This window comes from Telopea speciosissima, chromosome 4 (assembly GCF_018873765.1).
Source record: "Telopea speciosissima isolate NSW1024214 ecotype Mountain lineage chromosome 4, Tspe_v1, whole genome shotgun sequence".
NCBI lineage: Eukaryota > Viridiplantae > Streptophyta > Magnoliopsida > Proteales > Proteaceae > Telopea > Telopea speciosissima.
Window position 1 is genome coordinate 32,173,662 of NC_057919.1, and position 16,270 is coordinate 32,189,931.

Here is a 16,270-nt window from a genome sequence, read left to right on the forward strand (position 1 = left end):
ATTCTTCCTTTGAGGGGTCCTCGGGGTGTTCCTACCCCCGGGCACCTGCTTTTTGCTGATGATTTGTTCATTTTTATTAGTGGTTCTCTCAGGTATGTCAAGGAGCTGAACTTTTTCTTAGAGAAATACCAACGCTTCTCGAGGCAAAAAATTAATCTGGAGAAAAGTAAGTTGTCCTATGGTGCGATCATCCCTTCTAGAAGACGGCGGATCTCTGATTTGCAAAATATCCCTTTGTGTCGACTCCCTACAAAATTCTTGGTTGCGGAAATTTATAAAGGGAGGGTTACAGGGAGAGACTGCTGCCTTTAGTCGATAATTTAAGCTTCGTCTATCGAGATGGAAAGGAAACTCTTATCTTTCGCTGGAAAGATTTGAGCTTGTGCGTTCGGTTTTGTTGAGCATTCCGGTTTATAATTTCTCAGTTTATTGGTGGTCTTCTTCTTTGGTGTCGATGATGGAGAGATGGATCTGGAACTTTATCTGTTTGGGCAACATTGAGTCTAGGAGGGTGTTGTCGGTTAAGTGGGACTCGGTGTGTAAGCCCAGATCTGAAGGCAGTTTGAGCATTCGTCGGCTCCAGTATTTGAATATGGCGATGCTTTGTAAATTAGCTTGGTCTGTTAAGCATGAGGATTCTTTGGTTAGAAATTTCTTACGAGCAAGATTCTTTAATGCAGATGGATCTCTTAAGAACCATCTTTTGTCCTCTTCGATTTTGCCCAACATCAGAAAAGTCTGGAATATTGTTAAGCAGAATGAAAGGTGGGTCATTGGCAATGGTGTAGACACCACATTTTGACACTTTGGAAGTGTGTCTTGGCAATGATGGTCAAGGACGTAACTTGTGTGGTGATTGGATGGCAAAAATTACCCAATTACCCCTACCCCACTTTTTGTAGCCAAACTGTCCCAAATAGAGCCTAAACCCCTAACATAGCCATATTTAACCATTTTAAGTCCACATTTGAAGTTTCAGCCAAATCCAACACCTTTGTGAAAATGACCGTTTTGCCCCTGGCGTGGTTCTCGGTATCTGGACCACCCGATTTAGTCCGAAACACTTTGGATGACCTCATTTGGTCATATTAAGCTTTCACGTAAAGTTTCGGCCAAATCAAATAACTTTTATGAAAATGATCGTTTTGCCCCTGACATGGTTCTTGGTGTTCGAGCCACCCGATGTGACCTGAAACCATTTGGATAATTTTATTTGGTCATATTGTGCTTACACTTAAAATTTCATGTAATTCCGATATCATTTGGACCTTGATCGGCGTGAAACACCATTTAAGTGCTTTTCTCGGTATCCATGCCACATTTTAGAAATATTTGGCTATATGAGCCATACGGATGGAAAGTACGTGTTGCAATCTTCGCGTTGATAGGTGATGCGTCAAAATCGGCCATCCAGATCAAAAGATATTGATGTTTGAATGTGGACCCTTAAAATGGAATCTTTGTTTTTATGAAAAAATATAAAAAAAAAGAGGGAAAAATCCTGGTCAATCCGAGTTGACTCGAATCAACTTGGGCCAACCAGAACCGACCCAAAAACCAGCCACCACCCCCACATGGGCATGGGCCCATGCGCACATGGGTGTGCCAAGGTCAGGCCTGCACCGGCCTACGCCCAACCGCCCTGCAGGCCTAGCCCAAACGCACAAGTCGCGCCTGCTGTGCGCACAATTCGTGCGTGTCAGCCTGCCTTTGTTCCCTGCCATCAATGCCCCAAGGTTCATTTAGTCTTTTCATTGAACATATTTTTTACTATAAATAGGAGGTCATTTGGAGGGTTTAGGGAAGGAGAAAAATTAGTGAAAAATTACCTTCACGCAGTCCTTGATCTCCTCTTTCAACCCCCTCTTTCAATCCATGGGTTTCTCATCTATAGATTATGCTTAATTATTCATATAAAATTCCATAAATACCTCTTGTTCACCACTCTTGAATTTTAGAGCAACCACACTTGGAGCGGCTTTTGGAGGTTTCCGGCAACTATTTGGGGTCAAACAAGGTTACTCAAGCTGAGCCCAGGCACTTCCACGCCTCAAGGGTATTTTCCCATATTTTTTACTTATCTTTAGGTATTTGTTTTGATTTTCTTTACAACAAAGGTCGTTTTTCAGTTATAAAAAGGTTAAAAACAATTCAAGAGTGATAAAATTCTGAAATTTTCAGGGATGATGTTTACCACTATTTTTTATATTCATTAATTTTCTCAAGATCCAAATCATTGTTTTTGTGACATTCTTGCCCCTGTGAAGGATTTCGGATTATGTAAATTCTGAACATGTGGGTGGGTATTTGGAAAAAATTATTATGACCATGTTAAAGATCATGTTTTGATTAGTGGGAATGGGCTCTGGTTTGATCCAATTCGGATCTGTGATGGGGATTTTGTATTTTTCTTTGTTTTCCCTTCTTTTTAGCATTTCAAAAAATATTAAAAATAGTATTGTTAAGATGATGCTCATAAACAGATTTGAATTGCCGTGAATGGCTTGAGTGTATGTATTGATCTATTACAATATATAGGGAAATATTACATGGAATAATAAAGGAATAAAAGATATACAGGCTGAAATCTCTCCTACAGGCTGAAATCTCTCCTACAGATATACAAGCTAATTGCTTTCTACAATAGCTTCATCTTCCATATTGGGATGAAGATATAAATGGTAAGACTCCCCCTCAAGGTGGGGCGTGAAGGTTACAAACGCCCAGCTTGGAACAGAGGTGTTGGAATTGTTCACGACCCAGTGCCTTAGTGAATAAATTTGCAATCTGTGCTGAGCTGGCTCTCTTTCTGGGTTGCAGTAATCCCTGTTGGAGCTTTTCACGAACCACATGACAATCAATTTCTATGTGCTTAGTGCGTTCATGAAAAATGGGATTGGAAGCTATGTGGAGGGCTGCCTGGTTATCACAGTATAATGGTGTAGGTGTATTGGTGGAGACACCTAGATCACGTAGAAGGGACGAAATCCATGTTATTTCACAAGTGGCAACCGCCATGGCCCGGTATTCAGCCTCGGCTGATGATCGAGACTCCGTCGTCTGTTTCTTTGTTTTCCACGAAATCGGGCTGGACCCCAAAAATATGCAGTAACTGGTCATGGATTGCCGAGTCATAGGACATGTCACCCAATCCGAGTCACAGTAAGCCCGTTAGTGAAGAGGTCCATTGGAGGGTAAAAAAATGCCTTAGCTTGGGCTAGCTTTAAGATATCTCAATAACTTGTGAGCAGCATCCAAGTGAGGCTGGCGAGGTTGGTGCATGTACTGACTGAGAATGTTGACTGTGTAGACAATGTCGGGCCTAGTGACAATCAGATAAATTAATCGCCCAACCAGGCGGCGATAGACAGATGGGTCTGGCAATAAATCCCCATGAGAGTCAGTCAAGCGTAGATTCTGCTCCATGGGTATATCGGTGGGGCGAGTGCCAGTGAGTCCACTATCAGCCAATATATCAAGCACGTACTTGCGCTGGGATAAGCAAATACCAAATGAAGATCGTGCTACTTTGATGCCCAAAAAATACTTCAATGTACCAAGGTCCTTGATGCAAAATCGTTGACTGAGGAAGGTCTTTACATCAGCTATCAAGGTAGCATTAGAGCCTATAATAACAATGTCGTGAACATATAAAACAATGAAGGCAGAAGTATTGTGACGCCGTATGGTAAATAATGAATAATCCGCCTGAGATTGTGAAAATCCAAATTCTAGGAGAGCAGTGGAAAATTTGGAGAACCATTGGCGTGAAGCCTGCTTGAGGCCGTATAGGGATTTATGAAGCTTGCAACAAGATTCTCCCCCTTACGGCGATATCCAGGTGGGGGCATCATGTAAACATCCTCATCGAGGTCCTCGTGCAAAAAAGCGTTATGAACATCCAACTGATGTAGTAGCCAGCCTTTTGCGGAAGCAAGACTGAGCAAAGTACGCACAGTGACAAGCTTTGCAACAGGGGCAAATGTGTCATGATAATCCAGCCCCTCAATCTAGGTGTAACCTTTGGCGACCAAGCGAGCCTTCTAACGCTCAATGGAGCCATCCAAGTGGCGCTTGATTTTAAAAACCCACTTTAAACCAATTGGTTTCTTGCCAGTAGGTATAGGAACAAGGGACCAAGTGTTATTGTCAGATAGGGCCGATATCTCGGCCTTCATTGCTTCACGCCAGTGTGGATGCCTCATTGCCTCAGTGAAAGTATGTGGTTCTATGATGTCAGACAAGGAAGATAGAAATGCAATATGGGGTGAAGAAAAATGGTTATATTGTAAAAAATTGTGTAGGGAATGGGGGTTACTTGAGAACACAGCCGAAGAAGAGCCTTGCGGGCGAGTAAAATTAAATTGGTAATTCTTGAAGCGGACAGGGGGTTGGCGGGTACGTTGGGAACGGGATGAAATAGGGACGGTGGGAAGTGGAGAAGGCAGGGTTCCTCAATCGGGGCGGGAATCTCGACCAGTGGAGGGGAAGGGGGGGTGTCATCAGGCTCAGGAATAGGGAGGGGTAATACGGATGAAGATGGAGAAACAGGATTGGTCTGAAATGGAAAAACGGTTTCATGGAAAATTACATCTCGGGAAACATAGACCTTGGCAGAGGCTAAATCATAAATTCCAAAACCCTTTTGTCCAAATGGGTAACCCAAAAACATTCCTGGGGCAGCCCGTTGATCAAACTTGTGTTGGGCGGAGCTATTGCGAGCAAAGCAAAGGCAACCAAAACCCCTTAGGTGAGATAGAGAAGGTTTAGTGCAAAATAAAATCTCAAAAGGTGTTTTTCCATGAAGCACAGGTGTGGGCAAACGGTTAATTAAATAGGCGGTCGTTAAAACACAATCACCCCAAAAACTAAGTGGTAGATGGGCTTGAAATTGCAAGGCACGGGCGATATTAAGCAGGTGATGGTGTTTACGTTCTACCACCCCATTTTGTTGAGGGGTGGAAACGTAACTAGTCTAGTGTATAACCCCCCTGGTGGCTAGAAAATTGTTGGTTGGGGTGTTAACAAATTCAGACCCATTATTTGTGCGTAATATCTTGATAGTTTTTCCAAATTGGGCATTAACCATAGCAAAAAAGGATTGTATGAGAGAATTAACCTCAAACTTAGACTGCATTAAGTAAAGCCAAGTTCCCCGAGAAAAATCATCCACAATGGTCAGAAAGAAGCAAGCACCAGATAAAGAGGGGGTGCGATATGGACCCCAAACATCAAGATGTAACATTTCAAAACAAGCTGTAGTGGTAATAGAACTATTATAAAAAGGTAATCTAGTTTGTTTAGCCATTGGACAAATATGACATAAACATTGTTTAAAATAAATTCCAGAGTCCAAAGTCTTTAAAGAAGAAACAAGGGAATAACCAGGGTGACCCAGGCAACAGTGCCATAGATCGAAATTCGAATCAGCAGCAGCAGCGAGTGGGGAAGTAACCCAGTCCAGGAAATATAGATCACCATGGCGTCTACCCGTCGCAAAAATCATCTTCGAGCGTGGGTCCTGAAAGGTACACAGATCATGAGAAAAATTGACATGACATTTAGTGGCTAGAGTTAGTTTAGGGATGGATAATAAATTAAATCTAAAAGAGGGAACATAGAGAACAGTATGTAAAATAAGAGAGGGTGTAAGCGAAACAGAACCAATATGTGTAACAGGGGATTGGGTACCATCTGGTAATGTAATAGGAATAGGATGAGAATGAGGCATAATGTGGGAAAATAAACTAGAATCTGAGGCAATGTGGTCCGTCGCCCCAGAATCCAAGATCCATGGATTGGAGCCTAAGGACGTTTGGAAGCAACAGTTACCTGCGAGATTGGCCAGAGGATGAGTGTTACCAGTGGGCACCAATGTCAATAAATGTTGTATCTGGGCAGCGGTCAAAGTGGGAGCCTGCGTGGCAGTCGAATCAGCAGTGGAAGCAACGGCAGAAGCCATGGGCCGAGACTGGGACTGCCCACGACCACCAGAACGCCTAGGCTGCCGAGGGGTCCAACCATCTGGGTAACCATGCTTTTTAAAGCATTGAGACTCGGAATGGCCATCCATGTCACAATAGGAGCAGTGATAATGGGGCTTGGGGCATTGAACAGAAGACGCCGAGGGATCCTTGGAAGGGGCAGCCATGGCAGCATGATCGAGAGTTGCAGGGGGAAGCGCATGAATGGAGCGCTGCTACTCCTCCTACAATAAGAGAGAGTACACCTTCGGAACTGACGGCAATGGATCCATAAGTAGAATCTGGCTGCGTACAGCCGCATAGGAGTCGTTCAAACCTTGCAAAAAATCCATCAAGTAGTCCATCTCTGATATCGCAAGGAGTTCAGTAACTGAGCCACAAGTGCAGGCGGGAAGGGATCGATATGAAGACAACTCATCACGATGCCCTTTCAGCGTGGTATAATATGCAGAGATGGAGTCCATTCCTTGGCTAAGAGTGGATATAGCACGACATATTTCAAAAATGCGTGGCGCATTTTTTTGAGAGAACCGAGTGTGGAGATCGAGCCATGCATCCCTGGCTGAATCAAACCAAAGAATGTTGTGTGCAATGGTGGGAATCGTTGAGTGCACGATCCAAGAACGGACCATGCTATTGCATCGGATCCAATGAGGTAGGTCCGGAGAAGTTGCAGCAAGTCGCAGCAGAGAGCCATCAATAAAAGAGATCTTGTTCTTGGCCTCAAGGGCCATGGTCATTGCCCTGTGCCAAGTGAGAAAATTGTTTCCATCAAGAGGAGGTGTAACCAAAGAGGCATTCGGCTGATCCGATGAGTGTAAAAAATATGGAGATGTCACCGGTAGAGCAGCCGAAGGAGCAATAGCAGCGGCGGCAGTGATGGTGTCTCCCATTGTAGCAAGAGAGAAGAAGAAAAAAGAAAATGGAGGATCACCCTACTGATACCATGTTAAGATGATGCTCATAAACAGATTTGAATTGCCGTGAATGGCTTGAATGTATGTATTGATCTATTACAATATATAGGGAAATATTACATGGAATAATAAAGGAATAAAAGATATACAGGCTGAAATCTCTCCTACAGGTATACAAGCTAATTGCTTTCTATAATATCTTCATCTTCCATATTAGGATGAAGATATAAATGGTAAGAAGTATAAATGCATAAAAATTCACAAAAAATTATGGGATGCATATTTCATCATGCTTGATTTTATGGAATCATTATCCACTGTCATGCATGTTTGATCGTTTTTATGTGTGTTCCCCACCCCAATTAGGGATATAAATGTCATTTTTCTAATTATAATGAAAAATCCTGGAAAAATAAGGAAAAAAAATGTTTTTTATGCATAACATGATGTTTTAGAATGTTTTAGGATGTTTTCATATGCACACGTGACCATCATGCTTGATAAATATGCATAAAAAGTCATTCTCGCCCTCCAGGGGTGTTTTTGTAATTTACCAAATGCGGGCCCAGACTATTATTTTGGAAATATCATTTGGTGTGTTTTGTCATTTTAGGATGTTTAACATCACTTTCGATGCCTACAATGATTCTAAGTGTCTTTTTGACACTTTTACCATTTTGCCCTTAGGGGCATTTTGGTCATTTTGTGACCAAACCTTGTTTAGGACCCCGGAAAGGCTCCTGCTACTTTCGCCACATGTTTTAACATTAATAAACATGTTTTAAGCATAAGTCAACATTTTCATGAATTATCATGCATTTTCTATATATTTGCCATAACAGGGGCATTTTGGTAATTTTTACCACCTCACATTTCCTTAGCATTTCATGTGCTCTTGATGATCCAAATGCATGATGTTAATGTTATTAATCATGTTATGCTTATTTACAGCATTTAAATATGATTTCATGCCTTTGTACATATTTTGGCCCTTTAATGGCATTTCGTAATTTTGGCTATTTTGGCCTATGAACTGTTTTGCTTATCAATGATTGTCCTTCTCCATGATATAATTAAGCTTGGTGTTCTTTTTTACAATCAACCATGTTTTTGACCATAGAGTTAGGCTTTCTAATTTAGGTAAAATCCATTAATTAGCTTAACTAGGATGCATAATGTACATAATCATCTAGCCTAGTGATAGTAAATAGGATTAAAACATTAATCTTAATTAGCCTAATTAGGTTCTTAAATTTCAATCAAGTTAATCAAAAATCTTCAAAAAAATTAGTTTAATTAGGTGCATAATATGTATAACACAACAGTACACAACAGAGTTTGGTCTAGGAAGACCGGCCGTCAGCCGAGCGGTTGCTGGGTGCCTAACACCTTCCCAGCTCGTAACTTGACACTTACCCAGAGATCTGGGGCAGACCATCCATTGAGTCATTGGAGTTAATTTAGTGCCCCTTCTGCGAAGGAGGAGCACCATTCATGGGTCCTAGACCCTAAATCTAGATGGCGACTCCCATTTTCCCATTTTCCTTCTTTCCCCCTAGTGCATACGCCAGCGACCCTCGGTCCGCTGCACCTACAAATGGCAAGTCTGTTAATTTTTGGAAAGAGTGTTGGTTGGGCAGTGAGTCGATAGCGGCAACTTCTAGTCTTGGGCCCGATTGTTTTATGGAGATATCCTCAAAAGTTATAGACTTCATCTTTGGGTTCTCCTGGTCTCTCCCGCAGGTCCATTCAGAGTTCTTTGGAAAAATCTTTGCCTCAATTAGGGATATTTCCTTGCCCTCCCCTCCTAGCCCGGACTTATGCTTTTGGGGCATTACCCCCTTGGGGGTTTTTTCTGTGGGTTCAACTTGGGAAGTCATTCGATAGCGAATTCCCAAAGTTCCTTGGAGTAATGTGGTTTGGAACAAGTCTCTTCTTCCGAGGCATTCTTGTTTTGCTTGGCGTCTTTTGCATGGTAAAACTCCGACGGAGATTGCTCTCTCCCTTAAAGGGTTGCATTTGGTGTCTCAGTGTGACTTTTTCAAAAATCATGTGGAATCGGATTCGCGTATTTTCTTGGAGTGTTCGTTTGCTCAATCCCTGTGGCAAAAATTCTTGGACCTGTTTAGTGTTCTTTGGCCAGGCATGTCATCTTTTGAAGATCTGTTCGTGGTGGAAAAGAAAATCCAAAGTGGTTCCCATGCAGGAGGCTTGGTTGTCAGGCTTGGTGCTAATTCCTTACACCATTTGGGCTGAGTGGAATTGTAGAAAATTTTAAGGGAAGGCTAGGAATTTGGAAGCTAATTTTGCTGGTATTCTCGCCTCTCTCTGGGAAATCTTGGGGTCCTTCTCCTACCCAGTCTCTTCAAATCATGATCTGATTTGTGCCAGACGGTTGGATATTCCCATTCTTCCTAAGCCGGTGCAGGTGGTAAGAGAGGTTCGGTGGCTTTGTCTTCCTCAAGGTTGGGTTAAGCTCAATGCCAATGGGTGCTCCTTAGAGAACCCTGGAAGGGCTGGAGCAGTTGGAGCTCTTAGGAACAATAGGGCTGTCTTGGTGTCGGCTTTTAGCTTTTTCCTTAGCACAAAGTCTAATTACGTGTCAGAATTCTTGGCTAGTTTTCATGGTTTATTGAGAGCCAAGGAGATGGGTGTGACTCGTTTATGGATTGAATGTGATTTGATGGCGATTATTGGAGCGTTCTATTCTGACTCAATTCTCTAGTTTGTCAGGCAATTTTGGATTGGTCTGCATCCCTTTCTTTAATCCATTTCTTGGAAGATCTCTCACTATTTTCGGGAAGCCAAACCTATGACAGAGTTTCGTGCAAAATCAGTGGCGAAATGTGGTGCTTCTTCCCCTTGGATTTTGGTTTTCCCTCCTTTTGTCTGGCAATTTTTGTCTGAGGATGCGATGGGTAGGCCTAGATTCAGGTTTGACTAATGTTTAGTTTGTTTTCTTTTTAGTGTCTTAATAGGCCTTTGTCCCTTTTCCTGGTGTTCTTGTATTCGTTTAGGGATGCCTGGATGTTAAATTCCTATATTCTTTTTTATTCTAATCTTATATTGCTGATCTTTAGAAGAAAAAAAAAAAAAAGAGAAAGAACATACAAAAAAGCCCCAAGAAGGCACAGAAAAGAAAGAGAACCAGTGCCCCCACCTTTGGCATTGCCATCAGCAAGGGAGTCTGGCCTCCATTTACAACTCAACTAAACCGAAACCTTGCTTTCCCAACTGCATCCCAATGAAGCTCTTCTTGAATCACCCTAGGCATGGTTGGATCAATTTCAGATGACCCCCATTTTGTTGTCTCTTTTGCCAAATAGTCCGCAATTGGATTTGCTTCTCTAAAACAATGTGTAAACTTCCACACAATATTTGACAAGTACGACTATATAAACAACCAATCATGTCGGACCATCCATGGGCATCTCTACTTTTGAACAAATATCACCACTGCAGCCGAATCACATTCAACCCAAAGCTTCTGGATCCCAAAGTAAGAAACTCCACTGTAAAATTTGTTGTCACTCTCATATAACTCAAAAAAGAAGAAACCACCATACCTTTGTGATCCCAAAATATCCCACTAGCACTAGCACAACCTGGGTTCCCAATGGAGCACCCATCAATATTCAAATTTACCCACTTCGCCTCTGGTTCACACAAAAAAACTTTCAAAATTCTTGAAAATTTTGGAGGAATTATATTAATTCCAATTCTTCTCGTAGCCACAAGATCAGTCGTGGACTTTAACCGACTTCCCAGTTCTTGAAGCAACCCCAAAACGCGGCTGAAAACTATCCACCAGTTTAAGAAACTTTCTATGGATATCGGCGGCTGCCAATAAATCCCAAACAACCCAAAAAATCTGCTCCAAATACTCTTTGCAAAATCACACTCAAAAAACAGATGAGTAAAGGAGTTAGCCTGTGTTTGGCAAAGGTCACATCTCGACACCAAAGTTACACCTTTGGAAGTGACTACCTCATCCATTGGTAATTTGTGATGAAAAAACCTCCAGCCAAAAATAGAGTGCCTAGGAAGAAGACCTGACTTCCAAACCGCCTTTAGCCAAGGGATCTTTGGGTTTTATAATCGAATCTCTTTCTAGGCCGATTTAACAGAGAACCTGCCTGAAGGCTCTAATTTCCAAACACACCAGTCACGAAGGGGGATCAAAGGAATTCTAATCCGCATAGCTTCCTTAAATACACCTTTCAAAAAACTGGAATTAACCGATAGGAACTTCCACTCCCTATTAGAAATAAAAACTGCCACCTTCAGAGACAGACTTCAAAAGAAACCCGACTCCAACCTCGAAGCTTCTACAATTGAATTCCCTCCTAACCATCTGTCAGTCCAAAAATTAATAGATTTCCCATCACCCACACCCCATTTTTCCTGTAAAGAAAGAAAGTTCCACACTTTCCTAACGCCTGGCAAAATAGAGGAAGCTCTATACCTTCGTCCCAATTGCCCATTGGCAAGTAGCAACCTTGCCATGATAAATTTTGCACCCATAAAAACACCATGTTTAATATTCCAAGCTAGCTTACATAATAACGCCCGATTCACCTCACGAAGCCGACGAATACCCAGCCTACCCTCAGATAGAAGCTTAGAAACATCACACCACTTCACCACCACAGCTTTGGTTGAATTCACATAACCGGTCCAAATAAAAGTTTCTATCCATCATTCTAACATGGAGTTTAAAGAGGAAGGCCACCAATACACCGAAAAGTTATGTACAGGCATACCCAAAATAACGAACTTCACCAGTTCCACCCTACCAGCCATAGATAACAACTTACCTTTCCACCCCGCCAATTTTTTTTGCTAAAGGTCAGCAAGGAATATATTAAAAGGGAAAAAGATACAAATGTTTAACATCCAGTCATACCCAGACGAATACAAAAACACCAAAATAGGGAGACCACCATACCAAAAGAAAAAAGAACCCCAACAAGAGGGACTGCTCACTAACCAATCCTATACCGAGGGCAGCCTAAAGCATCACCAAGCAAAGATGAATTTATTGAGGGAGGAAAATCAACAAACAAAGAAACAGAGACCCCAGATTTCACAGCTGATTTTGCAAGAAAATCCGCCACAGGGTTTGTCTCCCTAAAATAGTGAGAAACCTTCCATCTAATAGATTGAAGATAAGATTGGAGACCCATCCAAACCTGTCTAACGAACCAAGGGATGACACCTGAATTGAAAGCACCAACCACTACCATAGAGTCACACTCAATCCATAACTTCCTCACACCCATCTCCTTAGCCCTCAGAAGACCGTGCATAACCGCCTAAAATTTCACCACAAAATTATTCTTGATACCAAGGAAGACACTGTATGCCGAAAGGGGAACCGCCATCTCATCTCAAAAAATACCACCCCCACATGTCCGACCCGGATTCCCTAAGGAACAGCCATCAACATTAAGTTTCACCCACCCCGTAGGAGGTCTACACCACCACACCTCCCTAATCACCTGAGCAGGCTTTGGAACCCTAGAGATATTAAGTCTCCTAGCACAAACCAAGTCCTGAGTCGAAAACACCTTTACAGAAGAAGAACTAGTAAGATCCTTAAGAGAAAGAAGAGCATTCCCTAATACCACACCCACCATCCTAGTCTGCCCTTCAAATTTTCTATAATTGTGCTCCTTCCAAATACAAAAAGGAATTAGAACCACACCCAATTCCCACACACACGACAAAGGCACAAACTTGGATTTTCTCTTCCACCAAGACACCAACTCTTCCAACGACACCATATCCAGCCAAGTAAGCCCAAAAAATATACAAAAATCTCTGCCACAAATCACAAGAGAAACCATATTTAAAAATTAAATGGGTTGTAGACTCCACATCACCATGGTAAAGGTCACAACAAGGCACCATCTGTATCCCTCTACTCATCAGAGCGCTTTTCAGTGGAATTTTATTATGCATTAGTCTCCAAACAAAACAAGAGTGCCTCGGCAAAAGCATCTTATTCCATATAATTCCATGCCATGAAACCTTTGGGCTTTTCTTCCTAATTTCCTCCCAAGCTAAACGAGAAGAGAACACCCCCGAAGGGGTAAGGCCCCAAAGACAAAAATCCAAGCAAGGCTGGGTCGGGAGCAAAGTATTTCTAATAAAAGAAAAAATATCCCTGAGAAAATGTGAGTTTATCTGAGGGAGAGCCCAAGTCCACAATAAAATCCGCCACCTTCAAATTTTTGTCTTCAAAGTGCTCCATCCCAAGCCCCGAAGCTGCTGCAATTGACTCACTACCCAACCAATAGTCCTTCCAAGAATTCACTAACGACCCATCACCAATAACCCAGTGCTCACATGCCAAACCTTTTTAAGGCCCGGCCAAATTGAAGAGGAGAGGTACTAATTTTTCAAAGAGCCATCACCATTAATGAATCTCGCCCTGAGAAAGTTACCAACCAATGAGTCTGCATGCATTACAGACCAAGCTAACTTCCCAAGAAGAGCCAAGTTCACATCGTGAAGTCGTTTCAAGCCCAAACCGCCTTCAGCTTTAGGACTGCACAAAGCATCCCATTTAATAGTCACCACCTTCCTTGATTCAATATCCCCAGACCATATAAAGTTGCACATCCATCACTCCATTAGACTCACCAGGGAAGCAGACCACGAATAAATCAAAAAATTATGAACCGAGAGATTGAAAATAACTGACCTCACCAGCTCCACCCTTCCAGCAAAGGAGAGAAGCTTTCCTTTCCACCCTGAAAGCCAATTCTTGAACTTGTAAACCAACGGCAACATCCTTTCCTTAGTTACCCTTCCCTTAAAAATCTCCACACCAAGGTACTTGGTAGGAAGATTACAGAGAGGGATATTAAGCAAATCTGAAATTCTTCGTCTTCTAGAGAGGATAATGGAGCCACAAAACAGTTTGCCTTTGTCCAAATTTATTTTTTGGTCGAAAAAACACTGGTATTTTTCCAAAAAAAATCTTCAAAGCCCGAACATACCTGAAAGCACCATTAATGAAAATGAAAATTTCATCAACAAAAAGAAGGTTCCCAGGAATAGAAACTCCCCTCGGACCCCTCAAAGGAAGAATCTGTTGCTCCGCCACAATCCTTTCCAGCCCTCTACATAAAACTTCCTCCACAATAATAAAGAGCATCGAAGATAGAGGGTGCCCTTGACGCTGCCCCCTTTCCACCCCATAGAATCCCATCAAACCCCCGTTCACCAGAACGGATATACAAGTAGAAGAGAACATGTGACGAAGCCACAAAATCCATTTCTCACTAAAGCCAAATCTACCCAACACCAAAAACAAGAAATCCCAAGAAAGTGAGTCATAAGCCTTCTGAACATCAAGCTTTAACCCAATACCACCCCCTCACCACCTTATGCATCAAATTACTCAATTCCGAGGCCAAACTGATATTAGAAAAAATTACCTTGCCCTTCTGAAACGCCACTTGTTTCTCAGAGATCAACCGGGGTAAGAAATCACAGAGCCTATTAACCATGATTTTAGATATTATTTTGCAAACAAAATTACCCATGCACAGAGAGCAAAATTTATCAAGTGAGATTCCATCAACCTTGGGAATCAAAGCTAGAAAGCAACTGTTAGTTCGTTTCGGAATAATTCCTTCCCTAAAAAAATTTGAACCACCCTACACACATCCACAGCGACCACTTCTCAACACCGCCTAAAAAAAGCACCTTGGAACCCATCAGGGCCAGAAGAGCTGATAGGATGCAGATCCCAAACCGCCTTCTTAATCTCTTCCTCACCTGGAATATCATCCATCTTAGCATTAACATCATCAGCAAGCACTTTCGAAATAACATCAAGGATATGCAAATGCTCCTCGAGAGGGACAACCTTATGGAAATTATGGAAGTAATCACTGATATAATCTGCCACCTCCTTCTGATCTGAGACCAAAATACCATCCCCATTTTTGATACACCTAATCTGATTTTTTTCTCTTCGAAACATGACAGAGAGGTGAAAAATTGAGTTACAAACCCCCTTCCACCCCGCCAATCTTCTTTTTATTTTATCGACCAAAGGTAGCAGCGGCTCCTTTGTAACTCTTCCACAGAAAATATTGACTCCCAAATATTTGGTTGGAAAGCAACACACCGAAATCCCTAAGATATCTGTTAGACACTGCCTTCGGGAAGTAGAAACATTACCCCACAAACATTTTACTTTTTTCCAAACTCATGTGTTGTTCAAAAAAAACTTAATACGTTGACAAATACCTCTAGGACCTTGAAGTTGCATGATCTTCCTTTCTAGGACTAGGTTTTTAATTCCCCTGCACAAAACTTCTTCCGCCAGGATAAAAAGCATGGGAGAAATAGGATCCCCTTGTTGTAAACCCCTCTCCACACAAAAAAAACCCACCGGACCACCATTAACAAGAACAGAAATACGAGAAGTTACCAGCAGCTGATGAATCCAAAGAATCCATCGATCACTGAAACTGAACTTCCTCATCACCACAAACAAAAAATCCCATAAGAGTGTGTTATACACCTTCTGGATGTCAATCTTAAGACCTACACCGCCCCCCTCACTGATTTATGCATTAAGAGTGTTAACTCCGACGCCAAACTGATATTTTCAAAAATCACCTTGTCTTTCTGAAAAGCTCCTTGTTCTTCAAATATTAACCGAGGAAGAATTCCAGCAAGTCTAATCACCAATAACTTAGAGAGAAGTTTGATAATAAAATTCTCCATGCAAGTTGGCCTAAACTTGTCAAGAGAAGCCGCACCCTCCGATGTAGGAATCGGGGTAATGAAATTATTGTTCATCCCTTTCATCAAAATGCCCGTGATAAAAAAATACTGACCGCAACCACCAAGTTTTTCTCCACAATCAGCCAACAAGACCGAAAAAAATAGCCAAGGAATCCATCTGGTCTAGGTGAGCTATCCGGATTCAGATCCCAAATCGCTGCCTTAATGTCTTCCCACGTAGGAATAGAATCCAAACTCCTTCTATCATCATCACCTACAAAAAGATTTTAGGGATAATTGAGGAAATGAACCCAACGAGAATCGAATACACAAAAAATTCTAAATGTAAAATAATCCAATTAAATTTTTTTCTTCTTTTTCCTCTGACTCTATTAATTTAGAGAATGTAACATTTTTGTTGATAGAATGAAAAAAAAAAAACTTGGAATAAAATGGTTTCTACATCATCAGTAATCACAACACATAAGTTGATTAATTCGTTATTGCTTCACTATTACCCATTTTAAGAGTTAGGATCTCATCATCACCTTGAATTTCCTTCGGTTTTCTTTACATTTTGCATCCGTGCATCCTGGGGTATAGAACTTGTGTAGCTCA

At 41.8% G+C, this 16,270-nt stretch overlaps 2 protein-coding genes across 3 annotated transcripts in view; both read right to left on the minus strand.

The window, feature by feature from the left end:
* Positions 1-6,208: 6,208 nt before the first annotated feature.
* Positions 6,209-6,877, minus strand: LOC122659216. Its single transcript, XM_043854353.1, has one exon. It carries the CDS (start codon positions 6,875-6,877, stop codon positions 6,209-6,211), a length of 669 nt encoding a protein of 222 aa, XP_043710288.1.
* Positions 6,878-10,139: 3,262 nt separating this feature from the next.
* LOC122660252 (ADP-ribosylation factor 1) overlaps positions 10,140-16,270 on the minus strand; it is a 61,750-nt gene continuing 55,619 nt past the window's right edge. For both annotated transcript variants that reach the window (XM_043855471.1, XM_043855470.1), the window contains exon 10: positions 10,140-10,151. The gene's annotated coding sequence lies outside the window, so the exon portion shown is untranslated. The remainder of the gene's footprint in view (positions 10,152-16,270) is intronic.

Excerpts from the sequence above, each read along its gene's own strand:
- LOC122659216 (XM_043854353.1), bottom strand. The coding sequence starts at position 6,877 with ATGGGAGACACCATCACTGCCGCCGCTGCTATTGCTCCTTCGGCTGCT.